At 44.8% G+C, this 12,297-nt stretch overlaps 1 protein-coding gene and 1 pseudogene across 7 annotated transcripts in view; both read left to right on the plus strand.

Annotated features, from left to right (window-relative positions):
* The window catches only part of SASH1 (SAM and SH3 domain containing 1), a 314,852-nt gene extending 306,075 nt beyond the window's left edge, over window positions 1–8,777 (plus strand). For all 7 annotated transcript variants that reach the window (XM_077896440.1, XM_077896438.1, XM_077896434.1 and 4 more), the window contains 3 exons: window positions 1,682–2,784; window positions 4,126–4,257; window positions 5,402–8,777. In XM_077896440.1, coding sequence (XP_077752566.1) covers window positions 1,682–2,784; window positions 4,126–4,257; window positions 5,402–5,665 — 1,499 coding nt within the window. In that variant the 3' untranslated portion in view covers window positions 5,666–8,777. The remainder of the gene's footprint in view (window positions 1–1,681; window positions 2,785–4,125; window positions 4,258–5,401) is intronic.
* Window positions 8,778–10,125: 1,348 nt separating this feature from the next.
* LOC144313007 (proline-rich protein 3 pseudogene) lies at window positions 10,126–11,041 on the plus strand (annotated as a pseudogene).
* Window positions 11,042–12,297: the final 1,256 nt, after the last annotated feature.

Below are 12,297 nucleotides of genomic sequence, written 5' to 3' on the forward strand. Positions count from 1 at the left end.
GAACAAAATCTTGTCATTTGCAACAACATGAATGGACCTAAAGGGTATAATGCTAAAGTGAGATAAATCAGAGAAGACAAATACCATAGGATTTCACTCTTACGTGGAATATAAGAAACAAAATGAACAAAGGGAGACAAATACAGAGAACAAAGGGGAGGTGGGTGAAGGGATGGGTGAAAAAAATGGGATTAAGAGTACACCGATGAGCACTGAGAAACGTACAGAATCATTGAATCACTGTATTATACACCTGAAACTAATAGAACACTGTGCGTGAACTGTTTGGAAAAAAAAAACACACCACCTGGAGTGCTGAATGCAGCGACTCCTGAGCTCCAGGAAATATCTGAGTCCTCCCATAAGTCCTGAAGGTTTTTCTTTCCTGTTAATAAGCTTTTTGCATCCAAACACGTTCAGGAATTTCATTCTCCAAACTGTTTTTGGATTGGTAAGGATTTCACAGATAACAGTGACAGATGTAAAGCTCAAAAGCATCCAGATGTACCTGCTGAAGAACTACAGAAGCTGGCAAACCATTCTTTACCTGCAAGGTGAATTCAGGGATCTTTCCAATATAAGCAGAATGGGGAAGTGTAATCTCTACATACAGTTTCTATTAACAGTTAAAGGGAAGGGAAGAAAGCCTTTAGTTATAAGATGTGGTCTTTCAGAGTACAGCCAGCCAGTTCTTTGTACCTTCCAAACCTGATGTGGGTTTTACATTTTTATGTTCTTCTGTCGGCCTGGAATACTAGGGTCATCTGATGTACTATTCTCCTTAGGCATTTCAGCCCATCATCAAAGAACACATCAAATGTGGGATTAACCAAAATATAGCAAAGGACAGTTAATTATGGGGTGTGTGTGTGTGTGTGTTAAAAGTACTGATGAAGACTAAGCATTTAGCACACAGGCCCTGACCACAGGGTAAATTCTCAGCAAAGCTTATCAAGCAATACTAGCAGTTTGCCAGCTCACCATCAAATTAATAGATGATGTCTGGTTAATAAGTTCAGTGATAGCTGATGATTGATTTTAATCAGAGCTGGCACCTCCCTGGAAATTAGAACCATATCAGTATTTTATAGATTGTCTCCGTCAAAATACTCCCATTAGCTTGTTTACTTACTTGAACCAAGGTTGGTTGACTGTTTCAAGGATGTATCTACTTCACACACACCAACGAACCAGTGACGGGGAGCTTAGGGGACCGTGTGCTTGGTGAGTTCTGTGGTCACCAGCGAGCCTTAGGGAGCACGGGTGGAATTCAGTACGCCGGCCCCTCACAACCCTGACCTTGGGAAACTGTCCTCCCAAAACCAAAATCCCATTGTATGGTTTCTGAACCGGGTACCGGTGATCCAGCCTCTTCTATACGGACTGCAGCTGGGAACAGACGTTAGGCCTAGACTGATCTCCCTGCCTGACACAGCCTATTTCTTTCTCTCAAGACAATTAATTTCAGTCTCTACAAATCCATTAATAAGTCTGGAAACTCTTAAAATAAAAATGGGACCCGAATAATCCTGTACCACCCAACATCATAAATGGGGATTTTTCTGTCCTTAGTACCATTCAACTGCGGGACATAGGAGTGGGGAGATTTCAATTAGGTCAGCACGTCTTTACAGGAGTTTGATTTCTTAAAATGATTGTAAAATACGTCCTTGTCTCACAGGCAAGACTCGGAAGACGGGCCTTCTGTCGGTCAAGTCGTCAACGGAGTCCAGCTTGAAGTCCTTCGCCAGGAGTCAGCGGGGCAGCTACCCGACCCTGCCTTTAACGAAGTCGGCAGATGCCCTGAAGCAGGGGGACGAGGGCAGGCTGGGCAGCGGTCCTCCCGCCCACGCCTCTAAGTGCTGTGACCAGCCGTGTGTGACTGGTTCCAACAAAAACCGAAGAAGCCTCCCCGTTTCCATCTGTCGGAGCTGTGAGACCCTGGAGGACCCCCAGCCTGTGGAAGCATGGCCCCGATCCCACTCCCTGGACGGCCTTCAAGGAGAGCCTGCCGCTGAGAAGGACGTGCCTGGCAAGGTGACACAGCCTTCCCCTCAGACTGTACCACAAGTGCCACAAAAGACAACCCCCTCCGTCGCAAAGGCTCAAAGCCCCAAACGAGATCCTGCTGTTGACAATGCACTGCTACTGACCCAAAGCAAGAGATTCCCCGAACCTCAGAAGACAGCTACTAAGAAACCGGAGGGACCCATAGCGGCCCCTGCCGGGGGCACGTCACCTCCTCCGTGCCTGCCCAGAAGCCACGATGCTCAGCCTCCCGGGGTGAAACACGGTTTAACAAGGACGCCTCTGGAGGGTCACAGGAAGGGACTCGATTGCGAAGGCACACACCACCCCCTGGGCACCAAAGAAGGCCCAGATGCTGAGCAGCGGGGCCCCGAGGCCAGAGCACAGGCGAAGCCGCCCGCACAGCCTCCGCCCGTCCCGGCCAAGAAGAGCCGAGAGCGCCTGGCCAACGGGCTCCCCCCCGGCGCCGACGCGCCCAGCCTGCCGGCTAAGAAGGGCAGCCCCGGTGACTGTCCCTCCCCTCAGGCTTCTAGTCCCCCCTCAGGACAGGAGCCCGGCAGCCCGCCCAGCGCCAGACCACCGCCCTGGCTGTCAGAGCTCCCGGAGAGCACGAGCCTCCAGGAGCACGGCGTCAAGCTGGGCCCGGCTCTGAGCAGGAAGATCTCCTGCGCCCGGGGCCTAGACCTGGAGATGCTCACCGAAAACAAGCTACGAGCCGAGGGCATCGATCTCACCGAGGAGCCATATTCGGATAAGGTACCGAGGGCATTGCAGGCCCCTGCTTTTTGTAGGTCAGGCAGCCCCGTGAGAAGAGGCCCCCGGGGCCTGGCCCGGCGGCGGGAGGCCTGGAAGCCTGAGCATGGCCTCTGCTGCCCGGCGCCGGGATGAACGGGAGCCGAATCCAGATAAAACAAATGCAGCCTTGGACTTTTCCATTCTTGTCTCTATTTTTCCCCTCCTCTTTGGCTTACTTTTAATTTTTGGCAGCCGTATTTTGCAGGGAGAACAATCAGGGAGTACTAGAACTGGTTCCAGAAAAGGCCGGCTCAGTGGGCAGACCTGAGGTGCAGTTTCCATGTCTCACTGAACGCTTATGTGTGTAGATGTCAACAAATCCCCATTTCCTGTTTGTTTGGGTTCTTTTAAAAGATGTTATTTATTTATACGTGAGAGACAGAGAGAGAGAGGCAGAGATATAGGCAGAGGGAGAAGCAGGCTCCACGCAGGGAGCCCGACATGGGACTCGATCCTGGGAACTCCTGGATCACGCCGTGGGCCAAAGGCAGGCGCTAAACCACTGAGCCACCCAGGCGTCCCTTCGTTTCCTGTTTGTAAAACAGGATTAATAATAACCTGCATAACTACCTTCCTTAGATATTATTAGGAGCAAATAAATGTGAAAATACTTTGAAAACTGTAGAACCCTTTTCAAACATAATTATATCATATAATTGTATGAGTAAGGGGGAATGATTATGAGCTATCCCACTGTACCAAAGACACTGAGAAAACTCATTTAAGCTCATATAATGAAAACTCCTTGCTTATTGGGGGGAAAAAAAGATCTAGAAATGTGTATTTTGTTATAATGCATTCCTGGGAGTCCCTGTTATAAAATTCTTTTGACCCTCCACCTCCTTGATATTGAGTGAAATAACCCTTTAGAATGGAAAGCAGTGAGAACTGCACTCTACAATAAACGGTGGCCTCGGGCCTGGCAGGATAAGACAGAGCGCAAAGAGCAGACTACCTGTAGAGCACGAGTTTGCTCTTCTCCCCTGCGTTTAGGAGATGGTCTTCAGAACCACTGCGCAAAATGATCTGGTGAAGTGAGGAGAGGTCGCTGGCTCACATATACAAGACAACTGTGTTCTGCTTTACTTACATTTCAAAACCTTTTCCTAGAGCTCATCAGTACCTGAAAGATTAAAACATCAAATATTCTCTCCAAAACATCCATCTTGACTATAAATATATTAATTTCAAATGAAAACTTTTGGTGATACTTCCCAGTAGCTGCCTGTGCCTTATCCTACCTGCGGTTGCTGTTCTTAGAGATAGAATTCCTTGATGCCACGTTTCTCTTGTCCCCTGCAGCACGGCCGCTGTGGGATTCCCGAAGCCCTGGTGCAGAGATATGCAGAAGACTTAGATCAGCCCGAGAGGGACATCGCCACCAACATGGACCAGATCCGCGTGAAGCTGCTTCGGAAGCAGCACCGCATGGCGGTGAGCAGCTGGCACCTGGGGTCTCCCCTTGCTCAACTTCTGAAATCCATGTAGTTATAGCACTTATGATGAGGATACTGGCAACCGCTAAGTACCCAGGGTTCGTTTCAGCTATCAGGAGACACTGGAGGGAAAGTAATATTCAGCCTACAAAGTCTTAAAAATACAGTTTTGGCAAGAAAAAAAATTAAAATTATCCATAATCCTAGCACTGGAAAGAAGTTAAAAAAAAAAAAATCTGGTCATTTCACTGCACCTACAACAGTAGATGTATAGTTTTGAAACCTGTTTTCAGTTATCAGATCATGGCTCTTTTACCAAACATTCTTTTATATTATCAATAGGTCAGAATGCTCTGGTAAATGTGCCCTTACTTAGCCAGTCCTATTTTTGAAACACTTAAGTTTTTCGCCAACTTATTATTTGAAAAAAATTTAGTAAAGAACTCCCCTGTTAACATATAATAAAGCTTTGTAGACTCCCAAGGTTAATTTCTGAGTATATATATTCCTTTAGGACGGTTTGCTTACAAAAGCCTGCACAAAATCTCAAGGATTTGCACCCTCGTTAGTAAACCATCTTCCTGAAAGATAAGCATTTGGTCTTCTCAGAAGTCGAGTGTAAATGTCCATTTCCCCGCCCGAGCCATCACTTGGTATTATTGTATTTTAATTTTTTTAGAACTACATTGATGAAGTATTTTATTTTCTGGTTAACGTAGATTCAAAGTACAATGGAAAATCTGTTTTATAAAAACTCTACTCACTGAGTATCTTACTTCCTACACTACTGCACAGGCCTGTCTCTTTAATCACCTAGGGATTTCCTTAAAGAGCATATCACCACACAAGACAAAAGAGCAGGTTATAGAAATACTTCCAGTTTGGAGACTTGAACACATAATTAGGGTTAGATCTAATTCCAGTACTTTCTAGAACCTGAAAAACTTCCTTGAAGATGGGTCTCACCTTTGAGAAGCTGAGAAAGAATTCTAGATGCTACTCTTGGTCTTTGACAGCTCATGGCATTGGCACTTCCTAATAGCCTGGCAATGTAGTATTTAAGTAGCATTTCTATTAGGAGTATAAGAAACCCTCCAGGGGCCTGTGTCAAGTCTTTAAAATTGCTTTCTTTATTTATCCAGATCCCAAGTGGTGGACTCACAGAAATCTGTAGAAAGCCCCTCTCTCCTGGATGCGTTTCGTCTGTGTCGGATTGGCTGGTTTCCATCGGTCTGCCCATGTACACCAGCGCCCTCACTGAAGCTGGGTTCAGCACACTGGGCCAAGTGCCTTCTCTGTCCCACACTTGCCTTCAGGAGGCCGGCATTACAGAGGAGAGACACATAAGCAAGCTCGTGTCTGCAGCCAGACTCTTCAAACTGCCCCCAGGCCCTGAGGCCATGTAGCCAGGCCCATAATGGAGCTCCCTGGACAAGAGCCACCCTTTCACTGTGCTTATGCTAATGCAAATCCTCCTCCTCGGGACATGCAGACCAGATCCAGAAGAAAGGCCTAGTGTATGGCCACACAGAGCACGAAACCTTGGCATTGGACTGATGACCCTCTCTTCTCCAGAAAGGCCCCCTCGAGGAAATTGGTGTGGTTCTCTTTGACCCCCAAAGAAAAGACAAGCACTTATTTTTATTTTCAGAACACAAAAGAACCAGGATGCCAACTTGCCACATATGCTGTGCCTCCAGTCCCGTCTTGGTGTGCTGGGAGAGGGCTGGGAGCAGAGGGAGGGGCAGCCTGTTTCGTTCCTGATAACGCCCTTGCCCTTCCATCTGTCACCCTGCAGGATACCTGAGGGCCAGACGGGCTTTATCTAGGCCAAAGTAACAGACTCGGGAGTTATTGTACACTATTGACCATGCCTGTTTGTTCTAAAGTAAGAAAATCTGGCTGCACTAGGAAAAAAGAAAAAAAAAAAAAAAGGCCTGTTCTCCTTTAAGTAAACAAGAGACATTTTAATAATTGCTTTCTAGCAATCAGCTTTTATTTGCCTTAATATAAGCTTTGAAGCAGTTATCTTAGTGTTCACTACCCTGTAACCATAGTTTCCAATCTTCAGCTTAGACTGCCATCTAACATATGTGAGATGTTTTCAGCAAAAAAAAAAAAAAAAAAAAAAAAAATGGGCTTTTCTAATTGCCTCATTCTAACATGGCTTATTTTATAGAGGTGTTTATCAGGCACAAACTTCATGTTGGCTTTCAGTTTTTACACTAACTATAAATCCAGTAAAAAGCTATCTGAAATTCACAGAGATCAGGTGTGTATGTGGGTGTGCATGCATGTGTGTGAGTGTGTGTGTATAGTAACTACCTTCATTTTAATCAGTTTAGTTTTGTTTACCATGTTGGTCATCGTGCTGCAGTATTGACTTGGATCCTGACCACGTCCATCCCAAAATTCAGTCATCAGTTAACAGGTCACCTTTGCAAAGTCATTGTAAGGTTGAATATTTCAGAAAGATCTTTTTAAAAGGGAAGTGATTTATAAATGTTAAAAGGGTTTTCTTTTTTCACTTTTATAATTAAGTTTTCCTTCCTTTCATATTGAGATAATTCTTTAAATTTGGATAAAAGTTCATTTTGGAGCCAGATAAACTACATTAGCCATGTATTAATAAGCATTTGCATATTTTCAGTTGTTTTCCAACTGACTGTAGCATTTCCCATCCTCTTTTAGTCTGGGATTTAATTTTTCTAGCACACAAATTTAGGCAACTAAATTAAGGTTTCTGTTGCTTACTAAATGAATTTCCTTTACATTCTTAATCATCAGAACTATTTTAAGCACTGAATGTGATCACTTACAATAGAAACACTTTGAACACAAAGCCTTGATCAAAAGCTCTTAAACACTCATTAAAATGATTTCCCTCAGTGCAGGGTGGGGGGGCGGATAATTTTATTCATTACAAAGCCATCTTCAGCATTTGCTCTATGTACTTGGATCCATGTTTCTGAGGGAAAAGATATGCTCAGGTGATCTATTTTTTCATGCTTTGGTACACATTTTAAAAATATGCTTCTTCAACAATATTCACCTTCTAGAAGATGCCATGTGAAGAAGTTGTGGAAATGCAGAAAAAGGTAAAGCTGCCAATTTTCTACTGAAATCTCTAAAATAGCCCATTTTTACCATCTTGGGTTGTGCACACAGCCCACATGGAATGTAGTAGCTGCAGGTCTCTCCTGTGACCACGCCGCTGAAACATATCTCTCATGCTGAGGTGGACGTGGGTGCAAGGCCACACACTCCTCCTGCTGCCCAGTGCCTTGGCATGACATTCTGCGATCCTGCTCATAGTTTAAGCTGACCACACACAAGCCACACAGTAGATAATAAAGGAGGAGGAGAAATCTTATGTGTAATTCCCAGTGTTCATTTATTTTCAGTGTAAGATTTTCTTTTCCATAAAAGTGGCGCCAGAAAAGGGAAAACTTTGGAGTTTTTGAGAATGCCAAATCATATTTTTGTCACTCTTCTTTGGAAGTCATTGCCTCTGCAGAGAAAAATCAAATTCAGGGACCATGAGTGATTTTCAGTGGGAAGATCATCCTAATCTGAAAGGTCTTGAGGTTTTTACTTTATTGTGTTTTAAAAAAAAAAAAATTTTTTTTTCTTGTATTTGTTTGGTCTTCTTTTGCTTTAAACTTTAATTTGATCCTAGAAAAGCCTGAATGTTTGTGTGTGACATTTGACTAAGGTGGTTTAGGGGCCACCTGTCAGAAAGGCAGGTGTTAGGCATCAACAATACCCAGGTTTAATCAGTTGCACTTGATACAGAATGTGGAGGAAGGGTGAAAAGTGTTGTCTTTGGAAAGCACAAAAGAAACCTAGAAAGGCAGTTTGGCTCAGGTAGCTACACATCGGTTGTGTGTAATTTTTACTTTAAAGCTGTCTAGAAGGAAATGCAGCCAGCCCCAACCACTATTTACATTCCCAGATAACCGAGAAGCAGATACATTTTCATGGCCTTCCCTTCACAGCCCTTTTCTCTGTCCCGATCCCCGGTGTGGGTGAAATTGGAAATTACTAGTCTATGGCAAACCAGTTCCTGACATAGCAAAATTTGCTTTCATAACTGCAGCAAAAGAAATCAGTTCACCAAGTCAATGCTGCATGTGTGTACTGTATTATTTTCAGAAAATCTAGTAGTCTGAGTCCGAATTATCTTGATTTTAAATTGATAGAGAAAACAGTCAAGCAAGTTATATAACTAACAACATTGCACTTTCTGTATATGAAATCAATATTTAAATAACTTATTTTTCTCCATTGCTGTTCTTAAACATTGTAAGTAGCTGTAATATACCAGTCCCAATATGTCCTTGCGATTGCTTCAGCCCAGGAAAGCTGTGTATTGTTTTAAAAATTGTAAAAATTATTGTGATGATTCACTTAGCAAAGAGAAAGGTGGACAGAAGGGTTTTCCTATGTATCAAAACTTGTCTATAATTATGTCATCTATGTACCTAGAAAAAAAATAAATTACTTCAGTTGACTATGCCCTTTTGTTGTTCCTTGGTATGAATGGAGTAGAATGGAAATGTAATTTACAAAGTGTATACGCACAGTTGTATTTAGTTACTTTTGCCACATCACCAAAACTATCTGACATACGCTTGTTCTCTTTGCCAATTTGGTTCCCGCCCCCCCTTCCCTAGATATTGCATAATCAGATCCTGTAACCACAGCATCTTAGACCAGAAGGAACTTCAGAAGTCATCTGTAGCCTAAGCCCATCATTTTCAAATGAAATGGCTTGAGTTCACGTCGGTGGTTGACTTGCCCAGTATTATACAGTTAAATGATAACAAAACCCAAACCTTTCATTGAGACACACACAAAAAAAAATCTAGGTTGGGATATTATAGGAATTGATGGACCTGACAATTTTTCAATATTGGTGTACCCACAATTGATATAAAAACATGCTTTTTTAACTATGAGGGACTGTGTAATAAAAATTTTGTTTAGGTAATACTCATACTTGAGATTTAAAAAAAAAAAAAAAAAATCACCCTCTCCCTTCCTCCCAGCCACCTATTCCGGTCATTGCAGGTGAGTAATAGAACTGTCTTTGCCAATCTTTTTAGAACTGCTCCATATATTTACAAATATAACTGCTTATGTATTTTTCCATACAAGAATGATGACCTATTCTTCACACTTCTTCACCTTGATTTTACATTCAGTGTATCTTGGAGATCTTTCCATGTTGTGACTCCTCCATTCTCTTAAAGGCTGCATAACATTGTTATGCCAATAATTTAATCACCACTCGGTGAGAGGACAGTATCTTGCCGTTACAAAAAACGCTGTTAGGAATACCCTTGTACCTACATCACTTAGCATGCGGAATTGTGTTAAAAGTACATGTATTTTACGTTTTGCTGGAATATTTTAAATCCACTGGTGGATTTCATTAGAGGAAACTTTACCATGATAGGTTTTGTTTATAAATCACTGTCTTACTCTCCTCCTAATCCATTTTGTATATGGGGTATTTCACACATTGTTAGTGTGGGGGTTCATGTGAAGTGCTGCATTGTGTTAAAGAACTAGTCATAAGCCTCCAATCTTATCTCAAACTGACTCCTAAGATTTAACAGATCAATTCAAAGAAGATACTTCTTTATGATTCCTAAGAATCGCTGACCCCACTCTTGGCCTTAAGTGTTTGTTCTAGGGACACTTCATGTATGGACACTTATGTTGCATTCTCTTAGAGGTTACAGAGCACATTTGATTAGGGAATGGGGAAAACAGAAGGGTGGTTGTCATTCTTTAACCACATGTGCCATTTGGGAGACCTCAGAATGATGGCTTTCTTACTCCTAGCTAAGAAGACCCACAGCACCCTGTACCTAGTCCTTGGAGGATGTGCATGTGTGTGTGAGAGACAGGATGCATGCTCGCTCAAGTGTAGGTCTGGTCTTCTCATCAGGACTGTGGGCAGCCTTATTTGCAAGCATTCCCCTCACACAGCGCCCCTCCAACACTACACCAGGTGCTAAGAGCACTAGACACTTAGAAACACAGAGTCTTGAAAAGCACGAGAAAATAACTGAGAGACTGCCCTCCAAATCCTGCTGCAGCCATTGCCACAACCATGATGCCCAAATGAAAGAAGCAGAATCAGCAGCAGCCCCCGCTGCCAGAGCAGGAGGAGACTGGAGACAGGAGGATGGGAGTCCCATCGGACCACCCAGCCTTCTGGGCCCTCCCCCCAACGGGATGCAACGGAATGCTACGTGGCAATGAAAACGAACGAACTCCTGCTGCAGGCAACCTGGATGAATCTCACAAACACGGTGTTGAGCGAAAGGAGCCAAACAGGAATGCAGACTCTCTTCACAGAGGTCCTCCAGGGTCAAGGGGACCAAGGACTCCACCACTGCTGAGCCTCCCACCTCCTCCCAGGGGCAGAGGCCTGATCCAGGGAGGCGGCCCAGATGGTCGTGGCTGGTGGGGGGGCCAATACTGAACCTCCTTTTCCTGGACCGGGCCATGGGGGTCCTTCCAGAGGAGGCTTTCATAAAGAGCAGAGAAAACCCCGAAGGCTCAAAAGTTGGTCTCTTATCAAAAATACCTGCCTGCCCAACAATGGCCCCCAAGTTGTGGAAGACAAATCCAACCGCCCTGTCTGCCGACACTTTGCCACAAAGGACCACTGTCGATATGAGGACCTCTGTGCCTTCTTCCCAGGCGCCCATGGACCTCCTCTACGAGACCGTGCCCTCCCATCTGGGCTGGAAGGAGCCCTCTGACCTAGCAGCCATATATTGCCCTGTGGGCCTGTGACGGCTACTGTGAGGCTGTTCTGCCCACCACCCTCAATCAGTGACACCCACCTCCATCTGCCACCTCCCCCTTCTGGGGTCCAGAGTTGTGTTTCATCACTGGTGCCCAGAGTGTGGGCTTTCTTTTGATCCAGCCTCCAGAGACTCGCCTTCAGGACCCCACCTCTGCTCTCTTCAACTGCCTCCTGGATCCAATTCCCCTTCGCCGACTCACTGCTGAACAGGAAACCTCTTTGGTGCTGTTTCTTGTGCATCTGTCCACCCAGCCCTCAGTACTGCCCTCGATTCGTACGAGCCCTGGAGCAGTTTCCTACCATTCCCTTCTTCTAGATGCTTGTTTTAAATCCTTTTTATGTGACAAACCCTACCCCCAGAGCTGCCAGTTGACCTGGGGTCAAGTATGGATGACTGGTGCAGAGTCACTCCCTGGAAGGCCACCCTCCCAGCTTTTGGATTGTGTAGGTCCTGCGTCAGTAGCGTGATCCCCACACTCTGGTCTGTGATCACTGTGCTTTGTGAAACTGTGCATCCCCTCGTACACAGCCTTTCTCAGTGTCCATGGCATCACTGTGACTTCCCAACACTAGAGTTTTTCTGCCAAAATGAGTGAGGCTCTTGATGCCCTCTAGACTTTCCACACCTCCCAACATGGGAGAATTGTGAAACTTTCTGCAAGACTGCCTCCCGGGTCTCCCCATTCTCCTGGTGTTGGCTTTTCGGGGTTTGACACAAGCCCATGAGATGTCCTCTAAAGCCTCTTACGGGCTATCCTATCTCCTCTCCAGCCTACTTTAGTTAGAGTACGTCATTGTGAGGCCACCAGCCCTTTCATCCGAATTCTGTGAATCTCCACCTGGCCTACCCTTGGGTGAAACCTGGACGGTACTGTCGCCCTCGTCTAACCTTCTTCCCTACATCCCTGGCACTGGTTGTTTTCTGTGAAAACGGCAGTGAACAGGTTCAGTTTTGCACTGGCCCTGAGGAAATGGGTCAGGAGTTGTGTGGGCAAGAGGGAGGGGGGATGAGAGCCGTTGGAGAACCGAGAATGAATTTTTTTTCTTTTTAACTTTTTTTTTTTATATTAGTAATAAATGCAGTGGAAACAAGAGAAAAGAAAGAAAGAAAATAACTGAGAAATTATCTCCTGCATCCCCAAACTGCAGATCCACTTGCCTCTCATCCTGACTGGATAATCTCTTTCTTCCCCCATTCAATAGAACACT

This window comes from Canis aureus, chromosome 1 (assembly GCF_053574225.1).
Source record: "Canis aureus isolate CA01 chromosome 1, VMU_Caureus_v.1.0, whole genome shotgun sequence".
NCBI classification, from domain to species: domain Eukaryota; kingdom Metazoa; phylum Chordata; class Mammalia; order Carnivora; family Canidae; genus Canis; species Canis aureus.